This window comes from Rana temporaria, chromosome 12 (genome assembly GCF_905171775.1).
Source record: "Rana temporaria chromosome 12, aRanTem1.1, whole genome shotgun sequence".
Lineage (NCBI taxonomy): Eukaryota > Metazoa > Chordata > Amphibia > Anura > Ranidae > Rana > Rana temporaria.
Genome location: NC_053500.1, coordinates 45,713,326 through 45,740,041, shown reverse-complemented (window position 1 = coordinate 45,740,041; position 26,716 = coordinate 45,713,326). Strand labels below are relative to the sequence as shown.

General features: G+C 47.2%; 1 protein-coding gene across 2 annotated transcripts in view; it reads right to left on the bottom strand.

Annotated features, from left to right (window-relative positions):
* Positions 1-6,730, bottom strand: part of MED24 (mediator complex subunit 24) — a 128,281-nt gene extending 121,551 nt beyond the window's left edge. The window contains exons 1-2 of one of the 2 annotated variants that reach the window (XM_040331357.1): positions 6,710-6,730; positions 2,804-2,942 (exon numbers count right to left, since the gene is read on the bottom strand). In XM_040331357.1, the coding sequence (XP_040187291.1) occupies positions 2,804-2,933 (130 nt within the window). In that variant the 5' untranslated portion in view covers positions 2,934-2,942; positions 6,710-6,730. Of the gene's footprint in view, positions 1-2,803; positions 2,943-6,641 lie in introns of both variants that reach the window. The other variant, XM_040331356.1, reaches the window with a different exon arrangement.
* Between the last annotated feature and the right edge of the window lie 19,986 nt (positions 6,731-26,716).

The window sequence follows — 26,716 nt, the reverse complement described above, 5'->3', positions numbered from 1 at the left end:
GCCCTGGTTCTGTGAAGCCCTCAGAGGTTTGTTAGAGAACCTTAGTAAACAAACAGCATCGTGAAGGCCAAGGAACATACCAGACAGGCCAGGGATAAAGTTGTGGAGAAGTTTAAAGCAGGGTTAGGTTATAAGAAAAATATCCCAAGCTTTGAACATCTCACGGAGCGCTGTTCAATCCATCATCTGAAAATGGAAAGAGTACGGCACAACTGCAAACCTACCAAAAGATGGCCGTCCACCTAAACTGACAGGCCGGGCAAGGAGAGCATTAATCAGAGAAGCAGCCAAGAGGCCCATGGTAACTCTGGAGGAGCTGCAGAGATTCACAGCTCAGGTGGGAGAATATGTCCACAGGATAACTATTGGTTGTGCACTCCACAAATCTGGTCTTTGTCTGGTGAAAAGCCATTGTTGAAAGAAAGCCATAAGAAGTCCTGTTTGCACTTTGTGAGAAGCCATGTGGGGGACACAGCAAACATGTGGAAGAAGGGGCTCTGGTCAGATGAGGCCAAAATTAAACTTTTTGGCCTAAAAGCAAAACGCTATGTGTGGCTAAAAACTAACACTGCACATCACCCTGAACACACCATGCCCACCGTGAAACGTGGCAGCATCATGTTGTGGGGATGCTTTTCTTCAGCAGGGACAGGGGAGCTGGTCAGAGTTGATGGGAAGATCGATGGAGCCAAATACAGGGCAGTCTTAGAAGAAAACCTGTTAAGAGTCTGCAAAAGACTTGAGACTGGGGGCGGAGGTTCACCTTTCAGCAGGGCAACAACCCTAAACATACAGCCAGAGGTACAATGGAATGATTTATATCAAAGCATATTCATGTGTTAGAATGGCCCAGTCAAAGTCCAGACCTAAATATATTTGGGAATCTGTGGCAAGACTTGAATATTGCTGTTCACAGACGCTCTCCATCCAATCTGACAGAACTTGAGCTATTTTGCAAAGAAGAATGGGCAAAAATTTCACTCTCTAGATGTGCAAAGCTGGTAGAGACATCCCCAAAAGACTTGCAGCTGTAATTGCAGTGAAAGGAGGTCATACAAAGTATTGACTCCGGGGGGCTGAATACAAATGCATCCCACACTTTTCACATATTTGTAAAAAAAAAAATTGAAAACCATTTATCATTTTCCTTCCACTTCACAATTATGTGCCACTTTGTGTTGGTCTATCACATAAAATACATTTACGTTTTTGGTTGTAACATAACAAAATGTGGAAAATTAAGGGGTATGAATACTTTTTCAAGGCACTGTACCTGTAGCAATAACCATTACACTCAAATACCAAGCTGCTCTGATGGGAAAAGCCTCACAGCTTCCTGCTAGCATTGGAGGTGTCTCACCGACTTCCAAAACATTCCTATTGGTCCATCATTATGACCGGATGCTTCAAAGACTGTGGCTTCATGCACATGGCCCTACAGCAGTGTTTCTCAACCTGCAAGTGCCGTGACCACTTGATAACATTTCTCAAGTTGTGGGGACCCCATACAATAAAATGATTTTCGTAGCACTCAAGACAAGTAACAAGACAAGTAATTTGTGCCCTTAACCCATGGGATGAGTGGCAGTGCTGGTGGGGGGTGGAATCAGTGGCAGTGCTGGCAGGGAGTTCTGATCAGCCAACTTAGGTGCTCTTGTTCAAGGTCATCTGCTGATCTGAGAACTGTAGTGGGGAATTTTAATGGCAACTATAATTACAGGTAGTGTTACTCACTGTGTCTCCGACTTTGTGGTGTCTCCTAGCAGTCAGACCTATGCCAAAATCAGGAAATAGGGTCTCCTCCACCCCTTTCCACTTGACATTACTCACTAGCCAGCTGACCTCTAATCTCTGCCCCCCAGCCATGCCGTGAACTGAATGGGCGGCTGCGACGAGACTGAGTGGGCGGCCGTGGGCTCCAGGAACAGCCCAGCTGGGCAGCCACAGGCTCCAGGGACAGCTCTGCTGGGCGGCTGCAAAAAGGCTAGGAGAGTGATGTGGGCTTCAGGAACAGCCCAGGATTCGGTGACCCCTGGCAAATCGTCATTTGACCCCTGAGGGGGTCCCGACCCCCAGGTTGAGAACCACTGCCCTACAGCGTGCAGAGCATGCATACTGATATCCCCAGGACCTGCCACCACCTGTTAAGATGCAATAGAAGAGGCCACTGTATGTGGATGTGGGCCAGGGCTGGTAAAGCACTTGCATGTGCATTGGCAATACTTTTTTTTACCCCGTATACTTTTCTATTGCATCTCAATGAGCGTCTGTACACGGTGATGCGGGTCAATAAAACCCCAGTATGCAGGTCCTGTACAAACTTGTGCATGATGCCCAACAGTAATATGTCCATGGCAGGAGAAGTGGGAAGGCAACCATACTACATGAAAGTAAAATTTTGGACGTCACAATTGCCCAGAATTCAGGTATAAGGGTAGAACCCAGAGGCATCTGCAGCTATATGCACTTCAAAGCACCTGTTGCTATCCTAATAGAGGTCAGTGAGTGGCACCTTGTAAAAGAACAAGCTAAGTACTTATCTGTCCAGTGGGCAGCAATGGAAATCTTCATTCACTATAGAGCTCCGAGATGTGTTAACATGTCCAAAAATGTTTATTTGCTGCCTGTCGCACAGGTACGTTATTTACCTATTCTCTTACAGGTTAGTATTTACAGAGTACTGTTAGGATGGTGAGAGGGTTTTAACTCTTCTGGATTGACCAAAAGGTGAATTATTAGTTCTGGATGCAACTGAAGTACAGTATAGAACCTGAGCGCTTGGCCAACTTTCAGTTTAACTGACCTGCTAGGTTCAAGATGTCCCATGTTACTCCTTTGGGAAAGAATCTCTTCATATTGATAGCCCATTGGTAGTCGCTCCATCTCTCCTTCCAGGCCTGCAGGATTGCCTGCTTCAGATTCATTAACTTCATGGTTCAGACCTGTTTAAGGAAAAAAGATCTAATGTTACATCCATACATAAGTTTAGAGAATCTTAAGCCATGATTTAAAGGGGTTGAAAGGGTGAAAAAAAATCTGATGCTTACCAGCAACCCCCCCCCCCCATTTACTTACCTGAGCCCTCCAAAGTCCCACGTTGAGAATGCGCTCAATTCCGGCCCGGTCTTCTCGGCTATTCATTGGATAGATTGATAGCAGCACAGCCATTGGCTTGCGCTGCCGTCAATCAAATCCAATGACGTGGGGGGCGGGGCCGAGTCCGGCATACGTGTCTATGGACGCAAATGCTGGACTCGGGAGCGCGCCCGCAAGGTAACCCCCTTGGGAAAGCGCTTCCCAGGGTGGTTAGCTGATGCGGGGAAGAGCCGAGACAGCCGCCATGGGACCCCAGAAGACGAAGCTCGGGGCCACTCTGTGCAAAACGAGCTGCACAAGAAGTATGACATGTTTGTTAATTTTATTTTTTAAACGAACCTTTAGTACCACGTTAAGCTGTTTTTTTTTTTTTTTTTTTAAAGTTAACATCTAACCACCTCACAATCAGCCAAAGCTGACCACTGAGTACTAGGTGAGGGGCTCTCCCAAAGAGAAGGGAAACTAATGACCACACATCCTCCCCTTAGACTTCAGGGTAGGTCCAAGGATCCTAAAAATAGCGGCGCTTTACCGCCACCGCCCCTCCCGCCCCAGTGTGAAAGGGGCCTTAGCCAAAAGGCGTACTGCAGGGAGGTCCAGTGCAGAAAAACTCACAGTGATTTTATCTTGTTCACACAGTGGATTTTCCAAGGCCCAAATGTTACTAAGAGCACCCTTGGGGCGACTAACTCCCAGGGGGCACAGACACCATGGGCTTTCTGCCTTCCCAGCTGATGGCCAGACAAGGTAGACTCCTTCAAATCTGGTGACACTGGGCCCCCTCCTCCTCCCCCCCGCCACCAGGCCAGTAGGAGAGCACGGCGGTGCCTTGAACATGCGCAGTAGGGACCCGGCGCAAAGACGTAATGCTACACTGCCGGCACATCTAGCATTGGTAAGCTGCAATATAATAAGTTCATTAGCACTTTAATAATAATGATAGGATGAACGCATCAGAGGAGGTGAAAAGGGTCTGGCAGAAGGCATTCAGGGAATTTGCCACCACTGGAGCGGGCAGAATCTGGAGCAGCTGTGCATGGCAACCAATCAGCTTCTGTTTTTAATTTTCAAAGTCTAAAGCAGAACTAAACCCTCCTTATCCTTAACAGACAAGGAAGTTGCCATCTTAGCCTCCGTTTGATTTGCAGCTGCCACGACGCTCCACATTTTAGGAAACCAGACGTTTTTGATGGATTGACAACTCAGTTGAGAGCGCAAGCAACTGTGACAGCCATCATTCACAGCATACCGTGAACGTAAGTGGTTTGGGAAACAAGCTGGAGAATACACTGTGGCTCCGGTTTTCTTAAAATTTCCCCGGTTGTGTTTGTCATGTCTTCATCTATGGCTGAATAAAGTTTGATGAAGAAAAAAAAAAGGATTTGACGGAGGTGCAGCTGTTTATACTTGGACTCGGCAAAGGAATATCGCTGCACAGACAGGTGGGATGTTGTCAGCCACGGGATTGAAGGGTAACATGACCGGTACTCTTTCCTGATCTGGACCCCTCTTCTGGGTCAGTGCCTGGGAATCCAATGGAGCGAGTATAACAGCCAAGTAGAGATAGGCTCGGGCGTGTTCGCAAGACCATGTGCCCGCCAGGAAGCTGACACTCCGCAGCGCTAATCAGAGGCAGTGAGACATTTCCCCATCCACGGCTGCACAGATCGGGAAATGTCCCACTACCTGCGATTAGTGCTGCGGAGTGTCAGCTTCCTGGCTGGCGTGGGCACGTGGTCTTGTGAACACACCTGAGCTCATCTTTAGTCCCAATCCCGCCCAGAAGCCGACACTGCACACCGCTAATCACAGGCAGTGGGACATTTCCCAGTCTGTGCAGCTGCGAACCGGGAAATGAGAATACAGCCCCCCCCCCTCTCCAATGTATGAGAATACGGCTCCCCCTCTCTCCAATGTATGAGAATACGGCTCCCCCCCCCTCCAATGTATGAGAATACGGCTCCCCCCCCTCTCCAATGTATGAGAACACGGCTCCCCCCTCTCCAATGTATGAGAATACAGCCCCCCACCTCTCCAATGTATGAGAATACGGCTCCCCCTCTCTCCAATGTATGAGAATACAGCCCCCCACCTCTCCAATGTATGAGAATACAGCCCCCCACCTCTCCAATGTATGAGAATACAGCCCCCCTCCCCTCTCCAATGTATGAGAATACAGCCCCCCACCTCTCCAATGTATGAGAATACAGCCCCCCACCTCTCCAATGTATGAGAATACGGCCCCCCTCTCCAATGTATGAGAATACGGCCCCCCCCCTCTCCAATGTATGAGAATACAGCCCCCCACCTCTCCAATGTATGAGAATACGGCCCCCCCCCCTCTCCAATGTATGAGAATACGGCCCCCCCCCTCTCCAATGTATGAGAATACGGCCCCCCCCCCTCTCCAATGTATGAGAATACGGCCCCCCACCTCTCCAATGTATGAGAATACAGCCCCCCACCTCTCCAATGTATGAGAATACAGCCCCCCACCTCTCCAATGTATGAGAATACAGCCCCCCACCTCTCCAATGTATGAGAATACAGCCCCCCCTCTCCAATGTATGAGAATACAGCCCCCCCCTCTCCAATGTATGAGAATACAGCCCCCCTCCTCCAATGTATGAGAATACGGCCCCCCTCCTCCAATGTATGAGAATACGGCCCCCCTCCTCCAATGTATGAGAATACGGCCCCCCCTCTCCAATGTATGGGAATACAGCCCCCCCCCTCCAATGTATGAGAATACGGCCCCCCTCCTCCAATGTATGAGAATACGGCCCCCCCTCTCCAATGTATGAGAATACAGCCCCCCCCCCCTCTCCAATGTATGAGAATACAGCCCCCCCCCTCTCCAATGTATGAGAATACAGCCCCCCCCCTCTCCAATGTATGAGAATACAGCCCCCCCCCTCTCCAATGTATGAGAATACAGCCCCCCCCCCTCTCCAATGTATGAGATTACCCCCCCACCTCCAACGTATGAGAATACAGCCCCCTCCAACGTATGAGAATACAGCCCCCCCTCTCCAATGTATGAGAATACAGCCCCCCCTCTCCAATGTATGAGAATACAGTCCCCCCCCCTTCAACGCATGAGAATACAGTCCCCCCCCCCCCTTCAACGTATGAGAATACAGTCCCCCCCCCCTTCAACGTATGAGAATACAGCCCCCCCCCTCCAATGTATGAGAATACAGCCCCCCCCCAACGTATGAGAATACAGCCCCTCCAATGTATGAGACTACAGCCCCCCTCCCCTCCAATGTAACATAATAACACTGTATTAGAATACAGCCCCCCCCCCCCAATGTATGAGAATACAGGGGGGTGTGTGAGAGAAAAAGCAGTATGCACACACTTGTTATTGGTGAGTATTACATGTACAGGATGTAAACACAGCACATCCAACACAGAGCCAGCTGCCTAGGAAGGAGACCTTCCAGCGAGCTCCATGCATGCCCCATTCATCGTCCTGCTGATCTGCAAGCAGACCGAGTAACCTCAACCATTACATTATATCCCCCATCCTCCCCTCTCACCTCCGATCACTTCACTCTCACTCCTCTGAATAGGGATACCGCCATGACAGCTCCGCCCACCCGCTTACCCTGTGTCGCCTGCCGATGACGTCCTGCGGGAGCCGCGACGGCTCATGGGAGTTGTAGTTCAGATCCGTGGATTGGGCTTCGCTCTGTTCTGGTTCACATGAGCCACAAGAGGCGCCGGAGAGAGAGAGAAGAGTTCTCCTCACCTCAGAGGGAGCCGTGCTGGTACGTTGTGATACACCACACAACATACACTGACTGGCCTTATTACATGTTATATCTTATAATATTGGGTGTGAAATTCAGGGTTTATTTTAAGTGTGCCATTATTTTTTACAGCAGCTTGTATTGGAAATTAACATTATACATAGCTCCCAACTGTCCCTGATTTCGAGGGACTGTCCCTCTTTCCTCCTCATTTGTCCCTCATTTTTGTCTGATCTATATAGTTGTATATAAGATCAGGGGGTCAAGTCCTGGGGAAAAAAGTGTGGGAACTCCCACCCAAGATCCACTCCCCCACCCAAAAAAAAAATGATATTTTTTTTCGATTTTTTTTTAAATGCGGGTTTGAAAACATGCAATTTCAGCTGAACTAACGCAATTTCGAACTTACCCTCAGTGTTAATGAGGGCTAATACCTGGAAGCTGATTGGTTTCCGTGCAGAGCTGCACCAGAATTTGTATTCTCCAGTTTTAATTAGGCCCCTTTCACACTGGGGCGGGAGGCGCGGTGGCGGTATAGCGCCGTTAAAAATAGCGGCGATATACCGTCGGAATTGCCGCGGGATTTGGCCGCTAGCGGTGCGGTATTAACCCCCGCTAGCGGCCGATAAAGGGTTAATACCGCGGTTTCCCATTGTTTTAAATGGGAAGGAGTGGTGAAAGAGCGGTATACATGCCGCTCCTCTCACCGCTCCAAAGATGCTGCTTGCAGGAGATTTTTTTCTCTCCTGCCAGCGCATCGCCTCAGTGTGAAAGCCCTCCGGCTTTCACATTGAGGTTGCTGGGCAGGAGTTTTTCAGGCGGTATAGCAGCGCCATTTTTAGCGCTGTACCGCCTAAAAAACTCCTCAGTGTGAAAGGGTTCTAAATCTCCCTCCTTGTGTCTGCAAGTACCTGACCCTCCCCTCTTGTCCCAACACCATGTAATGCATGTACCTGCCTCTCCTCTCCTATCTACAAATTCAGGCCCGGATTCACGTAGAAGCGTGCATCTTTGTGCGGGGGCGTAACGTATCCTATTTACATTATACGCCTCTGCAACTTTGACAGGCAAGTGCAGTTTTCTCAAACCAAAGTTGCGGCGGCGTAGCGTAAATAGGCCGGCGTAAGCCCGCCTAATTCAAATGTGGAAGATGTGGGCGTGTGTTATGTAAATTTAATGTGACCCCACGTAAATGACGCTTTTTACGAACGGCGCATGCGCCGTCCGTGAAAGTATCCCAGTGCGCATGCTCCAAATTAACCCGCAAGAAGCCAATGCTTTCGACGTGAACGTAAATGACGCACAGCCCTATTCGCGAACGACTTACGCAAACGACGTAAAACGTGAAAAATTCGACGCTGTTTCCGACGTCCATACTTAACATTGGTACGCCTCATCTACGCCTCATATAGCAGGGGTAACTTTACGCCGGGAAAAGCCTAACGTAAACGGCGTATCTGTAATGCGACGGCCGGGCGTACGTTTCGTGAATTGGCGTATCTAGCTGATTTACATATTTCTAGGCGTAAATCAGGGTACACGCCCCTAGCGGCCAGCGTAAATATGCAGTTAAGATACGACGGCGTATCTTATACAAATTCTGGCGTATCTGATTCTTTGAATCAGGCGCCAAGATACGACGGCTCAGACTCAGAGATACGACGGCATATCTGGAGATACGCCGTCGTATCTCCTACGTGAATCTGGGCCTCAGTGCACAGCTGAATCTCTTGAGGAAAGACTTGTGGGCCATAGTTAGAAGACCTCCTGGTGAAGGCGGGGCAGAGGAGCTGGGCCAGCACAAAGAGTAATCAGACACTTCCAGAAGAGTAGAGGGTTACGACATACGAAAAAAAAGGGTTTGTGTTTAAAAGACTCTTTGTAAGTGAATAAACATTTGTTTATGGAAAGGAAACCACACTTGTATGTGCAATTTTGTACAGTTGGTGACAGAGCGACGCTCTCCCTATTTTGAATTTTATTGAAGACGTTTTTAAGGAACACGGAATATGTATTTACAGCATGGCCACCGCGTATTATTTTAACAATTTGCCCAAACCATCATATGCTCCTTTATCATTGTTCAGTGGATGGGGATGTAGCCGGGTGCCCTCATAGTCTAACCATCCATCATTAGCAATGTATGCAGTTGAAAGTACATCGCTCTAAGTAATGACTCCTTCCACCTCCCCAACTTTATCTCTTAATACCCCTATCACATTCTTTACCAATTACACACAGCGCAGCCCAACAGCTTCACTATTAATGTGTATGTCACGCTTCATTCCCCCCGCTTCCATTCATTTACAATAACTCCTTGCTGTTGGCATCTGAGGATTACTAATGCAAGGTTTCAGGGTACAGCACAGCTGGCTTAATTATTTGATCAGAATTAAAAAAAATGCCTTATACATTTCTCATTAATCTTTTCTTTTTATCCTGTAAGAACTAGAAAAAGTTACCAGGCACCAGCTATTGCAGGTGGGACATATAGAACATTGTTTTATCTCTTCCAGCAGGGGGAGCTGCAGAATTGGGCCATGGCCGACCATCTCCAGCCGTCCCATAAGTGGAGGTGGGGTCCCAAGCTTCATAAAATATATATAATATATATTTGACTGTGGAAATTTCCACTGGATCGCACAAGCTATATGTTTATAAAACACTTTTCCATAGATAACTGACACTTACTTGTCAGATCTTTTCTCTTTGCAAAGTCTTTACATCTAATACAGTGTGTAGTGCACTTATATCAAGTAGACAGAGATTGAACAGCATTACGAAGAATCTGAAAACAAGCCTGGTGTTATGAAAGAAAGGGGACATAAGGGTACAGGTCAGTATGAAAACATCACATAGTCTAGGCTACCAGATGTAAAGCTTCACTTACAGATTCATGGGATTTGTCCAACCCAGCTTATAATACTGTACTTAGGCATTAACTCTTGGTGTTTCACTCTCCCGCTTTGAATCATGGTGATTTGTGATTGTACTTAAAGTGGAGTTTCACCCAAAAATGGAACTTCCACTTTTCAGGCCCCCCCCCCCCCCCGGTGTCACATTTGGCACCTTTCAGGGGGGGAGCAGAGATCTGTGTAATGCAGGTATTTGCTCCCACTTCCTGCCATAGATCATCGTGGTAACCTACGTCATTTCCGGCGCTTGCACTGTCCTCCCCCACTGTCTTCTGGGAAACACAGAGGTCCCAGAAGACAGCAGGGACCAGTAAAGGCACGCAGAGAGACTCGCGCATGCGCAGTAGGGAACCACTTCCTGATTCCCTAACGCCTGGTTCCCACTGGTACGATTTGAGATGCGATTTGAGATTCGCATCTCAAATCGCCGGAAATTGTCGGCAATGGCACCGTCCTAATCGGTGCGACGCCGCATCTGCACCGATTTCAAAAAGTAGTTCCTGTACTACTTTTTGCGATGTCGGGCCGTGATTTACATTGACATCTCTGCAGAAACCTGCACAGATGTCTCTTAAATCGCGGCCGAAATCGGGACTGCCAGCGGGAGTGAAATCATGCGAGTTCAGCTGAACTCGCACGGCTTCGCACTCCCGCAGCCCAGTGTGAACCTGGGCTTAAGGTCCTATTCCCTTTTCAAACCCCACACTGCGGTTTTCTCACACCCTCCACCTCACCATTGGGCAAAGGATGGCGTTATGTGACTCCAGTTCCAAAACACAGGTCCTGTTTGAGGCATGACCTGCATTCTCAATATGGAGGCAAGATCATCAGACTAGCATACTACACCCTTACCACCTGCATCTATTGGAGACCCTAATCTCTCCTCAGGCAACAAGAGGAGCTGTGCTTCCCCACCCACCCTCACCAGAAGATGCAGAACTCTTGGACAAATTTAAATCTACACTGCAGAAAGAATTAGAAGCAGCCACCTATAAACTCACCATTCATCTTTCAAGGGAGTCACACGGACACCTTAGGCCCCGTACACACGAGAGGATCTATCCGCTGGAATTTATCTGCGGATCAGTTCCAGCGGATAGATCCTGTGGTGTGTACAACCCAGCGGATATTTTTCTGCGGATTTTTCTCGGGCCGACCGATTTCCAGCGGATAAAAATTTCTTAGCATGCTAAGAAATCTATCAGCTGGAATCGGCTCCAGCGGATCGATCCGGTGGTCTGTACAGACTCACCGGATCGATCCGTCCGAAACCATCCCTCGCATGCGTCGTAATGATTCAACGCATGCTTGGAATTGCTTATATGACAGCGTCGCGCACGTCGCCACGTCATCATCGCGGCGACGGCGCGACACGTCACCGCGGTGTGAATTCGGCGCGGATTTTGATCCGATGGTGAGTACAATCCAGCGGATCGAAATCCTCAGAGGATTTATCCGCGGAAACGGTCCGGAGGACCGTATCCGCGGATAAATCCTCTCGTGTGTACTAGGCATTAGAAGGCAAGATGAACAAGATGAACAAATTCATCACAGTCATCGTCAGAGACTTGGAGGTCCTAAAAACTTTACTTGACCAAGCTCTCCTGCAGTTTGAAGATTACAAAAAAAATTCACAGAGGCAGTCACTACACAGCCTTCCAGAGACCAATAAAAGTTACAGCAAGTAGCTCCATTCATCCCCACAGAGCAGCTGGAACGCTAAAGCCGCGTACACACTGTCATGCAAAAAAACAATGTTTTTCTCGACGTGATTCTTCGTGATTCCACTCAAGCCTGCCTTGCATACACACGTTCATGAAAAAAAAACGCTCGAGCAAAGCGCGGTGATGTACAACACGTACGACGGCACTATAAAGGGGACGTTCCATTCAAATGGCGCCACCCTTTGGGCTGCTTTTGCTGATCCTCATGTTAGTAAAAGTTTGGTGAGAGATGATTTGCGCTTTTCAGCCTTGTGCTTTTCAGTTTGTTACAGCGTGACGCATGTGCTATCTCCATTACGAACGCTAGTTTTACCAGAACGAGCGCTCCCATCTCATACTTGATTCTGAGCATGCACGTTTTTTTTTCCCCTCGGAAAAGCATACACACGAGCGCTTTTCGCGAAGAGAAAAAGGATGGGAAAAACGACGAAAAAAAATAGAGCAGGTTCTAATTTTTTTTGCGGGCAGTTTTCTCGTCGAGAAAACTGCTATGGAGTATACACACGACCGGTTTTCACGACCAATCTAAAAAATTGCATTTTTCTCGTCATGTGTACGCGGCATAACAGATCCAGGGGCCCTGGGCCCAAGAAAATAACAGCGCCCTTCATGCAATATTGTCATTAAATTTGCATTCTTTTTTTACGAATGAAGCATTATTCCAAGCTTCCTGTGACAAACCAGCTCTCCAATTTTTACATTCGTGGTCAAATGTTTGAGAATATGGCATTAACCACAATCCAGAAATGCAGACAGATGAAACCCTTCACAACCATGATACACTTCTTCAATGAGATAACCAGAGTAGTGTTGTAGCCCCCTCTCCCAATGACTTAGAACACTACCCTTCCACCCACGCCACCAACTGTAAAAGGGCGTTTCACATAGTTTTAACATCTCACTCTCCCCACTATTTCTGAGGAGACCTATAACTCTCAACACCGACATCACTCAGGCCACGGTACTCACAGCTATCAAATCTCTCAAGGTGTCTAAAGCACTGCAACAAAAAATATTCACATCTTCTAGTCCCCCACTTTACGCAATATTTCACAAATTGGGAACTCAATTGAACCAGACTTTTGCCAAGCACACATTACGAAGATTCACAAAAGGACCAAGGACACCCTTGAACTGCAAAACATTAAGACCCCTTTCACACTGAGGAATTTTTTAGGCGGTACAGCGTTAAAAATGGCGTTGCTATACCGCCTGAAAAACTCCTGCCCAGCAACCTCAATGTGAAAGCCCGAGGCGATGCGCTGGCAGTAGAGAAAAAAATCTGTCAGCAGCATCTTTGGAACGGTGAGAGGAGCGGTATGTTTAAAACAATGGGAAACAGCGGCAATACCGGGATGCGGGCGGTATTGCCGCTGTTTCCCATTGTTTTAAACATACCGCTCCTCTCACCGTTCCAAAGATGCTGCTGACAGATTTTTTTCTCTCCTGCCAGCGCATCGCCTCCGGCTTTCACATTGAGGTTGCTGGGCAGGAGTTTTTCAGGCGGTATAGCAACGCCATTTTTAGCGCTGTACCGCCTAAAAAATTCCTCAGTGTGAAAGGGGTCTTAATGTTTTGCAGTTCAAGGGTGCAGAGGCGCATTGCGGGTGGTATTAACCCTTTATTGGCCGCTAGCGGGGGTTAATACCGCACCGCTAGCGGCCGAATCCCGCGGCAAATCTGACGGTATAGCGCTGCTTTTTTTGGCGGCGCTATACCGCCACCGCGGCTCCCGCCCCAGTGTGAAAGGGGCCTAACTGTTTACTCCATAGCAAGCTAGTAACAGTACCAGGAAAGATATACATCGAATTCTTCTACTGCACAAACAAAATTCCTGTTTTTTCTTTTATCACTTAAAATGTATAAAGTGTTCAACTAATTATCCTGGGGTTGCCTGTAAAATAGATTTAAAAAGGGGGGCTTTGACATTCTATACTGAGTTTCGGCCATATATTCCAAATCTGCAGCCTCAGTGCAATACGTAGGCTTCCACTTCTATGCCACGTACACACGGACATTCTGACAACAAAACCATCATTCATTCATTCAAAACCGTAGATAAATTTCTGACGGATGTTGGCTCAAACTTGTCTTGCATACACACGGTCTCACAAATGTTGTCGGAAATTGTAAACGTCAAGAACGCGGTCATGTACAGCACGTACGACGGCACAATAAAATGGAAGTTCCATAGCAAGTGCGCCACCCTTTGGGCTCCTTCTGCTAATCTTGTGTTAGTAGAAGTTTGGTGAGAGACAATTCATGTTTTTCAGCTTTGTGCTTTTCAGTCCATTACAGCGTGACGAATGTGCTATCTCCATTACGTCTACATTAGTTTTACCAGACCGAGCGCTTCCGTCTCGTACTTGATTCAGAGCATGCGTGGAATTTTGTGCGTCGGAATTGTCTCCACGCGCTTGGAATTTATGAAAACGGATTTTGTTTTTGGAAAATTTGAGGACCAGCTCTCAAATTTTTGTTGTTGGAAATTCCGGCAAAAAATGTCCGATGGGGCCTACACACGGTCGGAATTTCCGACCAAAAGCTCCCATCGAACATTTGTTGTCGGAAATTCTGAGCGTGTGTACGCAGCACTAGACTTTGTATACACCAAGGTATGAGCCCAGGTTCACACTAAGGCCTTGTACAGATGGGCAAACATGTACGATGAAAACGGTCCGCCGGACCGTTTTCAGCGTACATGTCTGCCCGGGATTTCTGTATGATGGCTGTACACACCATCATACAGAAATCCGCGCGTACTCGATACGCGGCGACGAGGCCACGCCGTCGCCGCGCCGATGACGCGGCGACGTGCACGGCCCTGCCAGTTCAATGCTTCCACGCATGCGTCAAAGTCATTCGACGCATGCGAGGGATGGCGGCCGCTCGGACATGTACGGTAGGTCTGTACAGACGACCGAACATGTCCGACGGGCAGGATTCCAGCGGGCATGTTTTAAAACATGTTCAGAAATATTTGCCCGCTGGAAAAAGGCCCGGCGGGCAAATGTACGCTGGAATCCTGTCCGCTCGGGCCTACACACGACCGAACATGTCTGCTGAAAGTGGTCCGAGGACCAGTTTCAGCAGACATGTTCGGTCGTGTGTACGGGGCCTAAGCTGCGGGAATGAAGCCATGCAAGTTCAACTGAACTCGCACGATTTTGAAATCGCAAAAAGTAGTACAGAAAAAACTTTTTGAAATCAGTGCAGCACCGCAGATGTGGCTTTGCACCAAATAGAAATGTGCCATTTCTGGCAATTGCCGTCGATTTGACATGTCAAATCTCATGTCAAAATGCTCCAGCGTGAACCAGGGCTCAAACAAGGATTCCCACTTTCAATGATTTTATTCAACCCCTGGTGAGAATCAGAACATCCCAGGGATCAGAATTGCAGGCCAGCACTACAAAATGAGCCATTACAGGTGTAGCGCCTGTGTACTTTCAGGACAGGTGCTATGTTAAATTTAGAGGGGGATGAGAGAGTTACTTTGCTCTCATTCATGTTGATTTGGTTAAATTGGGTTTCTGCCAGGCTGGGCTGTCCTGTGGTTTCATTCTGTGTTCCAAAGATACATTTCCATCTTTGGATAGCAGGTGGCGCCAGAGGAGGTCAGGCAGAAGCGCCTTTCCCCAGCAGCCAATCAGAGGAGTGTTTCCCTTGCGGGGCATGCTAAGGGAGGGTATTTCTTGGGCAGATGCCAATTTGTGGGGTTCGTCTTTGCCCGTTCTTGGTTCCAGGTGCAGCACCCACCTTTAGGGTATGCGCACAATCGAGATGGCCTACCAGGCCTACCAGGCCGGGGCACACGTGCTACGTGGAGTTCCTGACTCTGGGCCCTCATGGCCCGGAGCAACTGAAGCTGCAAAGGGGCCCCAGTGACTTACTGGGTCCCCACATTCTATGAAGGAGATCCCAAGCGAGTTATGCTGTTCGGTGGGGAGTCGGTCTGAGGTGAGCCCAGAGGCAGGTGATCCAATAGGGCTTAGACAATCCATCGGGGATCTGGGTGACCAGACACTGAGAAGTTGTATGCTGCAACTTGTCAGTCGGTGACCCCAAAAGCAAGAAGTCTAACTGAGGGAGATTCAGGCAAATTATATTCGCTGCAAGGATTCGTTCTATTATCTACGTTCCTGAATGGAGGGCCTGTGGCAGAGGTTCCACTCCTAATTCTAATTCCATTAGAGCCAAGTCGGTGGCAGAGACTTGTTCCTTCTCAAAAGTTCCGAGTGATACTCTGGCTGCCAGGTCGGTGTGAGAGGCCTGTCCAGGTACACTTCACCCACTCCGGCTGGAGTGGCAACGTGAGTTAATGTTCCATTGGAGGCAGAACTGCTTCCGTTATCCATAGGCCTGAATCTGCAAATTCTCCTTTCACAACCTATTTCTATCTACCTCAAGTTAACTGTTTGCCATGTTGGGCGAGAAATAAAAGTACAGAAAACCACACCCTGCTGTTTGGACATTCCGTTATTGCATCATCATCCCTAGACACATCACAGAGGTAACATAACATGCCGTCCCAATCTAACCAGCGGCTCCTGAGGGGGTAGCGCTACACAGGGACTATGTCCCCAATATATCCTTCCCAAAATGCTGCTGAATTCTAGATCAATTTGGCTACTCCTCTGTCTTGAAAATCAATCAATTCTCACAATGATCCCTTTCCACTCTCTTGCAAACTTGCAATTTCCCATCCCTATCCTGGATAAGTCACGTTTAAGATGCCTCTTCTCTCATAGCTCTTATTATCACTTTAGAAGTCTACCAGCACAGGCCCCTCATTATCTGTGACTTCTTCAAATGCAAATTCTTTATTTCATCTGGGTGCATAAAAGACTAATGCCGCGTACACACCATCACTTTATGTGATGAAAAAAAACGACGTTTTTAAAAACGTCACTTTAAATGACCGTGTGTGGGGGGAAAACGTTGTTGTATGTCTTGTGAAAAACAACAAAAAAATATTGAAGCATGCTTCAATTTTATGTGTCGTTTTTCAAAACGTTGTTTTTTACTTCACAGAAATTGACCGTGTGTAGCAAAAAACGACGTTTAAAACGACGTTTTTACACCCGCGCATGCCCAGAAGCTAGTTATGAAAGCGGTAGTTCACCCCCCCCCGAAACATTTTACCATCGAGACAGGCATTGTAGCGCGAGCTACAGTATGCCTGTCCCGATTTTTTTAACCCCGTACTCACCTTGTAGTCGTCCATCGTAGATTCCGGCTCCCGCGGGGAATGGGCGTGCCTATGGAGAGGGAGGATGATTGACGGCCGGCCCTGGCACGTCACTCTCCCCGAAGACAGCCGGAGTAGGTCTCGGCGCTTCACGGCGCCTGCGCACAGGCTATGCGCACGCGTCGTGAAGACCAAGCCTATTTCGGCTATTTCCGGAGAAGCGTGACGCGCCAGAGCCGGCCGTCAATCATCCTCCGTCTCCATAGGCACGCCCATTCCCCGGAATCTTCGATGGACGACTACAAGGTGAGTACGGGGGTAAAAAATTCGGGACAGGCATACTGTAGCTCGCGCTACAATGCCTGATTTTAAGGTAAAATAAAAAAAAAAAAATTTTCCCGTCGATAGGGTGAACCCCCGCTTGAAGCAAGCTTCAATGGAAAAACGTGGTGAACGTAACCTCGCTTTGCTAGAGCATTGTGAAAAACCGATGGTGTGTAGGCAACTTCGTTTTTGAAAATTGAAGTTTCAAAAACGTCGTTTTTTACTTCACAGAAAATTTCGTTTTTTTTCATCACATAAAGTGATGGTGTGTACGCGGCATAAGTATACCATACTCTCCACTTTGGAGGCCTTAGTGCCCCCTATATAGAAATATACTGCTGGGTCCCAGCATGAATTGCGAAAGTCATTCATCATACAATGATAGATGTTTACAAAGAAAATATTGCGCTTAATTTAAAATTATTATGTGAAGCTGCGATCAAAAGTGTTATACTACACAAAAACAGATTAAAGGGAAAAAAGATCGCGCTAAAAATGAAAATGACAATAAATGGTGAACAAAGTTCAAACAAATCAAGTGAATAGTCCCGCCACACGGGCAATTTGGTGAATTAATCTCCCAGGTGCACAAACGAAATCCACAAGAAGAGTGCTTTAAAGGAAAGGATCCTCCACCAAGGTTAAGAAGGGCCTCTTACCGGATGGAATTGATCTCCAGGTTATAAGAGATCTCACACAGCATGATAAGAGGTACTAGGATAATCGCATAGACAGCCACAGCATAGGAATCCTTATCACAGCAAGTCCTCATAAGCCAAAGGCTTATGAGGACTTGCTGTGATAAGGATTCCTATGCTGTGGCTGTCTATGCGATTATCCTAGTACCTCTTATCATGCTGTGTGAGATCTCTTATAACCTGGAGATCAATTCCATCCGGTAAGAGGCCCTTCTTAACCTTGGTGGAGGATCCTTTCCTTTAAAGCACTCTTCTTGTGGATTTCGTTTGTGCACCTGGGAGATTAATTCACCAAATTGCCCGTGTGGCGGGACTATTCACTTGATTTGTTTGAACTTTGTTCACCATTTATTGTCATTTTCATTTTTAGCGCGATCTTTTTTCCCTTTAATGATAGATGTTTAAAGGGTTGTGGTCATAAACATGATAACTTCATATGTGGTGGGCTTAAAGCGGGAGTTCACCCGAATTTTTTTTTTTAACATTAGATTCATGCTCATTTTGTCAAGGGGAATCGGGTAGTTTTTTAAAAACGAAGCAGTACTTACCGTTTTAGAGAGCGATCTTCCCTGCCGCTTCCGGGTATGGTCTTCGGGACTGGGCGTTCCTATTTGATTGACAGGCTTCCGACGGTCACATACATCGCGTCACGAGTAGCCGAAAGAAGCCGAACGTCGGTGCAGCTCTATACGGCGCCTACGCACCGACGTTCGGCTACTTTCGGAAAATCGTGACGCGATTGATGCGACCGTCGGAAGCCTGTCGGAAGACTGTCAATCAAATAGGAACGCCTAGTCCCGCAGCCCATACCCGGAAGCGGCGGAGAAGATCGCTCTCTAAAACGGTAAGTACTGCTTCGTTTTTAAAAAAACTACCCGATTTCCCTTGACAAAATGAGCATCAATCTAATGTAAAAAAATCCCTGGCTATCTCTGTTCCACCACACAATCCCAGGCCTGACCTCAACCCAGGCATGCATACAGGGTATGCCAGGTGTGCCTAGGCACACTTTAATCACCTTGTACACACTGGTGTAGCCACAGGGGTCGCAATGGTGACCCCCGCCATGCTCCAGGGGGCCTGTGTGGCCACCCTGTCACATTCAGTTGTTTTACACCTGGACAGGAGAGGTGGCTAATACTAGAATACTAGAACCAATTCCCTCCTTTATGTCCTGCAGCTGCTGAAAGCCTGCTTCTCCTCCTCTCCCTCCCACCAGCATTCAGCAGGTGCAGAAGGAAAATACAGAGATCGGTTCTAGTAAATGCCATCCCTGTCTCCCCTCCTGTCTAGTTTACTCTTCCTTCTCTGCTGCTTGGGACCCCTGTGTGCTGTACAGAGCTAATCCTCTTGATTCATTCTGTGTATCTGAGACTGCAGAGATTAAGAATGAAGACTGTGTCCTCAATCTCCTCCCCTGAGATCTCATCAAAGACCCCCAACAGGGCTGCTAAAAATAAAAAAAGATTGTAAATAAAAAAAAATATATAGGTACCGTATTTATTGGGGTATAGCGCGCTCCCGCGTATAGCGCGCACCCCTAAAGTTGCAGCGGATTCCTGTGGAAAAAAGTTTTTTTGTACTTACAGTTTTGGTGTCTTGTGCGGCGTCCATCGGCGGCCTTGTCGGTCCGGCTTCCGTCTGCGGCTTCGGGTGTCCTCTTCGTCGGGTCCGGCGTCCTTCTGCGGCGTCCTCGCGTCCTCCCCGCTCGTTTCCCACGACGAGTTTGAATACTGCGCCGACATATACAGAGCGCAGTACACTCGTGTATTGTCGGGCAGGCTCGGCCACTCTCGCGCTGACGTCCTGTACGTCCAGGACGTGAGCGCGGAAGGAGCCGAGACTGCCCGACTATACCCGAGTGTACTGCGCTCGGTATATGTCGGCGCAGTATTCAAACTCGGCGCGGGAAAGCGGGTATCGGCGTATACCGCGCACCCACGATTTTGCCCTGATTTTCAGGGCAAAAAAGTGCGCGGTATATGCCGATAAATACGGTAATCATAATAAATAAATAAAACAAAAAAAAAAATACTGATTCCATCCACTGCCCTACTGACACCATCCACTGCTCTACTGACTTGGCTCTCTGCCCTAGTGACAAAAGCCACTGCCATACTGATACCATCCACTTCCTAACTGACTTTTGCTGTACATACACACACTAAAAGACAAATGTCCAGACGCATAGAAAAAATTCCAAGCAAAAAAACAAAAAAAGAATAGAGCTGTGGCTGCTGCTGTCCAAAACACAGACCAATGAGATACAAATAAACAATCCGGGGAAAGGACAGCACCGTCCTTTCCCCTGATTGTGTACATACACACACGCATGTGTGCTTGAGCTTTGGGGTGCACACTCAATAATAGGCTGTGCAAAACAATAACCAGCATTATCAATTATTCCCAGCCAAAAATCTCTAAACCTTGACTTCATTATGTCCTTCTGACTTTAAATGTATCCAGCCTTAAAGGGGTTGTAAAGGCAGAGTTTTTTTTACCTTAATGAATTATATGTATTCGTTGTGCAGCAGCCCCCTTAACACTTACCTGGGGGCCCTCTCTATCCAGCGATGTCCATGAGTGTCTCAGCTGTCCAAGATTCTTCCTCCCTGATTGCCTGAGACACAGCAGCTGCACCATTGGTTGCTGCTACTGTCAATCAAAGTCAGCTAGCCAATCAGGAAAGAGAAGGGGACAGAGCTGGGTTGGTGCTCCGTGTCTGAATGGACACAGGGAGCTGTGACTCGGCTTGGGGGCCACCATAGCAAGCTGCTTGCTGTGGGGGCACTCAACAGGAGGGAGGGGCCAGAGCACAGAAGAGGGACCCGAGAAGAGGAGGATACGGGCTGCTCTGTGCAAATCCACTGCACAGAGCAGGTAAGTATAACATGTTTGTTATTTTTATAGGAAAACAAGCAAGACTTTACAATCACTTTAACCATCTGTAAAAAAAAAATCACTCATTCCACTCCTTGAGCCCTTGGGGGTAACCGCTCTTCAACAACATACTTCCATCTCACCCTTTTCTGGAACCCATCCATCATCTCACCCACCATCTTTCATCTATATTTTTCACTTCACATTTACTTTTCAATAGAAGTGGAAGGCCACTAATGGCCATGAAAATGTGTAACATCTTTTACCATGTTGAAACTTCAAATGTTACTGTCTGGTACTTTTCCAGTCTTTCATGAACTATACAGTACTGTAAGCTTTCTGCTGACACGTGGCTCTTGTGTGGGCATTACCTGGAAAAAATGTATTGAAACAGAAAACCTGTAGAGATGATCTTTCCATTCTGTACCATTATTCATTGTGTAGTGGACCTATTATACCCCAAGGTCATCTTTTCTAATGGTTTGTCCTGCATATACTCTCAGATATTCACTTGATGGCACTAAAATTGTTAACAATGCACCAACATGACTCACAGAAAATGTGTACAATGCAGGCATTGTTGGCACTGTGTGAAAATAGATTCATTACAACAGGGATGGACAACTCCCAAGCATCAGTTAGTTAGCGCATCTAAAAAAAAAAAAAATTGCAACTTTTTTTTTTTTTTTTTTTTTTTTTTACTTATTTTCTGATCGAAATGATTTCTTGGTCCTCCACTGGACCTACTGGTTTATAAATATTACCAGAATTCATCCACTAGTGCCTTCTAACAGATGCACATTTGTTATGTATTCACTTTGAAGCAAGCCTAGCATCTTCTGTCAAGGGGTGACATATAGGCAGAGCAAGCAAATCAGTGAGTTCAGGAAACTCTAAATCCTAAACTGTTCAAACATTAATTGATCCAAGTTCCTTGGTCCTGAGCCTGGCCCTGCTCTTTCCTGCTTCTTAAGCCTTATCATTGGTCCACTGCTGTAATGGCAACCTTACTGACTGTCAGAGAACAGCCCGTGGAAGAACTGGCACATCTGTTAATGCCCAGCAGAATCGTACATTGGCACATAGAAAATTGATATTGACGCATACAAATTTGCCAATGCTAATACGCATGTGCACACAGACACGAAAGGTCACGAAGATTAATTTGCCAGGCGCATGCAATGCGTGACAGATTCTAGCTCCCAGTGGCCTATTTAAAGGGTAAGTTCAACTTTGTACACTTTTTTTTCAAATTTCCAGCTCCCCTATGCACCAATATAGCATTCATGTACTTTTTTTGCAAAAATATCAAAGCTTTCCATTAAATCTATAGGTCACTTACTTTTCTTGTGCTCATCCATGCATCCAGACGTTTCCATTAATAATGTCTTCGTCCTGATCAGACTAGAGATCATGACACATGAGCTGACCTTTATTAGCACACACCCTGCATCATCCACCCTCCCACTCCCAGGTGCACATTTTTAAATGAAATGCAATCAGTGATCACCCTTCTCACTAAATACACAATATACAATCAGATTGCATAGTGTATGACCATCTTTATACAAGTACATAGGAGGAAGTGGACAGAAACACTCAGCTGTCAATCCCCATTCACAACTCTGCCTAGCAGAAACTTGCGTTCCCACATGCGTCTTTTTTTTTTTAGCGCATTTTCACTCATCACACATAAGGCAGCCCGTTCACCTGAATAGGCAGACATGCACACTAGGGATGAGCTTCGTGTTCGAGTCGAACCCATGTTCGACTCGAACATCGTATGTTCGACAGTTCGTCGAAATACGAACGTTACGGCCGTTTGCGCCAAATTCGAGTGGCGTGTCACGGCCCATAATTCACTGCGGCATCGCAGTGCATTGCTGGCTGATGATTGGCCAAGCATACACTATGACCCGCATGCTTGGCCAATCACAGCGCGCAAAAAACGGAGAGCCATAATTGGCCAAAGCCAGGGTGGCTTTGGCCAATTATGGCTCAGGGGGTTTAGTACACGCCCCACACTATAAAAGGCCGCCTGCAGGTCGGCCTTGTGTAGTGTGTTGCGGCGGTGGTAAGAGACAGAGAGAGAGTGTCATTTTTTCTAGGTAGATAGAGCCGGCAGGCTAGTCAGTTACAGTGTGTAGAGGATATATATGCATCCCAGATGTTGTACATATATTTATACACTGTATAGTTTAGCTAGATCAGCTCTTCCTAATTTACTGGCAGGCAGGTGATTGTGCTAGCTGCAGTATTCTCAAGTGGTGTATTGCCTGTGTCCTCTGCAGTGTGCACCTAAAGCTACTTGGTGTGTACTGCCCGTGTCCTCTGCAGTTTGCACCTAAAGCTACGTGGTGTGTACTGCCTGTGTCCTCTGCAGTTTGCACCTAAAGCTACGTAGTGTGTGTACTGCCTGTGTCCTCTGCAGTTTGCACCTAAACTACGTAGTGTGTACTGCCTGTGTCCTCTGCAGTGTGCACCATAAAGCTACGTGGTGTGTGTACTGCCTTTGTCCTCTGCAGTTTGCACCTAAAGCTACTTGGTGTGTACTGCCCGTGTCCTCTGCAGTTTGCACCTAAAGCTATGTAGTGTGTACTGCCCGTGTCCTCTGCAGTTTGCACCTAAAGCTACGTAGTGTGTGTACTGTCTTTTTCCTCTGCAGTTTGCACCTAAAGCTACTTGGTGTGTACTGCCCGTGTCCTCTGCAGTTTGCACCTAAAGCTACGTAGTGTGTACTGCCTGTGTCCTCTGCAGTGTGCACCATAAAGCTATGTGGTGTGTACAGCCCATGTCCTCTGCCGTTTGCACCTAAAACTTCTTGATGTGTACTGCTCGTGTCCTCTGCAGTTTGCACCTAAAGCTACGTAGTGTGTACTGCCCGTGTCCTCTGCAGTTTGCACCTAAAGCTACGTAGTGTGTACTGCCTTTGTCCTCTGCAGTGTGCACCATAAATCTACGTGGTTTGTGTACTGCCTTTGTCCTCTGCAGTTTGCACCTAAAGCTACTTGGTGTGTACTGCCCGTGTCCTCTGTAGTTTGCACCTAAAGCTACAAGGTGTGTGTACTGCCTTTGTCCTCTGCAGGCCATTAGTATGTCTAGAAGAACAACAAGGAGAGGCAGCGAGTCACGAGGGCAAGCAGGCTCTGCGTCTAGAGGCAACAGTGCTGGTCGTGGACACGGTGCATCCTCATCAGCACGTGGCTGTTGGACACGCTCGTCCTTTTTTTTTCGGCAGCTGACCGTGTTGAGCCACAACAAGCTAAAGACTTGGTAGAGTGGATGACCAAGCCGTCCTCATCCTCCTCATCCTCTCTCATCCAGGCTCAGGGTACTTTGTCTGGCAAAGCAGCTGCCAAGGCGTCCTCTTCCCTCTGCTCAATGGCATCAGTCACTCCTTCCCTAGCCCCACCATGTCCTCCTGAGGAGTCCCCTGAACTGTTTGAACACAGTGTTGGGTACATGCTGCAGGAGGATGCGCAGCGTTTTGAAGGCTCCAATGATGGTACACAGCTAGAGGAAGGCAGTAACGTGAGCCCAGAGAGAAGGGGTGCCCAAGAAGGACAGCAATCTGGCAGTCATGTTCCCCCAGCTGCAGCATACTGCCAGGTTTTCTACAGTGATGAGGAGGGAGGGGATGATGAGGTCACTGACTCTAAGTGGGTGCCTGATAGGAGAAAGGAGGAGAAGGAGGAGGCACATCTCCAACGAGGCAGGATGCCCTCCAGGGGCCAGCTTAAGGGCAGCACACCGACTGCATCACAACGCAGAGCTACGCATGTGCAGGGCGCTGTTGTCTCTCAGGGTTATTCCAAAAGTTCTTTGGTGTGGGCCTTTTTTGAGACGAGTGCATCAGATCGCACCGCTGCTATTTGCAACATATGTCTCAAGCGTATCTCGCGTGGCCAAAACATCACCCGCTTGGGCACCACATGCTTGACCAGACATATGTCGACCTGCCATGCAGTTCTTTGGCAAGCGTACCTCAAAGACCCACACCAAAGAACAAAGCGAACCTCTCCTTGCTCCTCATCCTCATTATAGCAGCGAGTGAGTTCACTATAAATGTCCGCTTGCTGCGATCGTATGTTTTTAGCTACTTCGTCGAATCTTCATGTCTCTCTCTGTTGAATCTTTTCTCTCTATGTCGACTCTTCTTCATGTCTCTATAATGTCGAATCTTTTCTCTTTATGTAGAATAATATTGGGCTAATAGAGTTGAGGTTAGGCACATTCGACCGCAACGAAAACGAAAATAAAGCATTTGTTTATGTTGGATCTTTCGGTTTTCGTTTTCTGTGCTTTCCTTATCGTTTGTTAAAACGATAAAGAAAATACCTGAAATTCAGACGAAAATGCACATGTCTATTATTTTCTAAATAGGTTCCTTTAACCACTTGCTTACTGGGCACAGCTTCCGGCACTGCGTCGCTTTAACTGACAATTGCGCGGTCGTGCGACGTGGCTCCCAAACAAAATTGACGTCCTTTTTTCCCCACAAGTAGAGCTTTCTTTTGGTGGTATTTGATCACCTCTGCGGTTTTTATTTTTTGCGCTATAAACAAAAAACAACGACAATTTTGAAAAAAAATACAATATTTTTTACTTGTTGCTATAATAAATAGCCCAATTTAAAAAAATAAAAAATAAATTTCAGTCTAGGCCGATACGTATTCTTCTACATATTTTTGGTAAAAAGAAAAATCGCAATAAGCCACTGGTTTGCGCAAAAGTTATAGCGCCTACAAAATAAGGGACAGAATTATTATTTTTTATTATTTATTTTTTTACTAGCAATGGCGGCGATCTGCGATTTTTATTGCGACTGCGACATTATGGCGGACACATCGGACACTTTTGACACATTTTTGGCACCATTCACATTTATACTGAAATCAGTGCTATAAATATGCACTAATTACTGTATAAATGTGACTGGCAGGGAAGGGGTTAACACTAGGGGGTGAGGAAGGGGTTAAATGTGTACCCTATATAGTGTTCTAACTGTGGGGGGAGGGGGGTGACTGGGGGAGGTGACCGATCTGTGTCTCTATGTACAAGAGACACAGATCGGTCTCCTCTCTCCCTGACAGGACGCTGTCATTGTGAGAGCCGGCAATGAGAAATGATCTCATATGTTTACATATGAGATCAGCTCTCATTGGCCGCACAGATCGCCTACCAAGCGGCCACTCCGATTGGCCATTCACGGCGATCTGTGATTGGCTGTGTCCAAGGGACACGGCCAGCACAGAAGTTCCCCGCTGCGCGCTCGGGAGCGCGAGCGGGGAACGAGGAAAGGGGCGGCCGTAAGAAGGCGGCGTCCCAGAGAAGTAGAACCACCCTGCGGCCGTATATAGTCGTACGCCCGTCGGGAAGTGGTTAAGCTATTCAAAAAATAAAAAACAAACCTTTACAACCCCTTTGACTCTTTGCATAAACTTCCCCCCTTTTTCTCCCTTCCCCCTTTTTATTCCTCCCTCACATTTTTCCCACTATCCACTTGCACACTCACCTTTATGCACCAGAATCAGGTTTTTTCTTTTTTCACACTCATTCGCTTTTTTCCTTCTTCTTCCTTTTCTCTCCTTGTATTTTCACTTTTACCTTCACTCATTCACGTTCATCGCTAACTTCACATCCATTTCCTATGCACCACCACTCATTCACGCTAATTCTTTCATCCTTTTCATCACTTGTCCACCTTACTCTTTCCCCTTTTTATCACACCCTGTGTTTTTTGTGCTTTTTCTCTTTCTTTTTCCTGTGTCCTTTTCCTATCCATCTCTTTTTTTTTCTCTTCACTCTGTTCTCCATCCTGTAGACTCCGCTTATTAGACACACACAGATACATATCTGTACCTGTGTGTGGGTGTGTTGTTATGCGTATAGATATACACATTTATACATATATAAAAAACTTGTTCTTTTTTGGATAAGTATTCGTTCATTGTAGGAATATTAAGTTCTATACATTTTTATTACAGGGTCCTTATCCCCACCCCAGGACGGGGACGTCCCATCTGGCCTTACTCCGCACACTTTTGCCCGCATGATGTGCTGGGTCCCATTTTGGCTCTGCTAGGCCCGCTCTCTGGTTCCGTTTCCACTGGCCCCCCCTCCTGCCCCT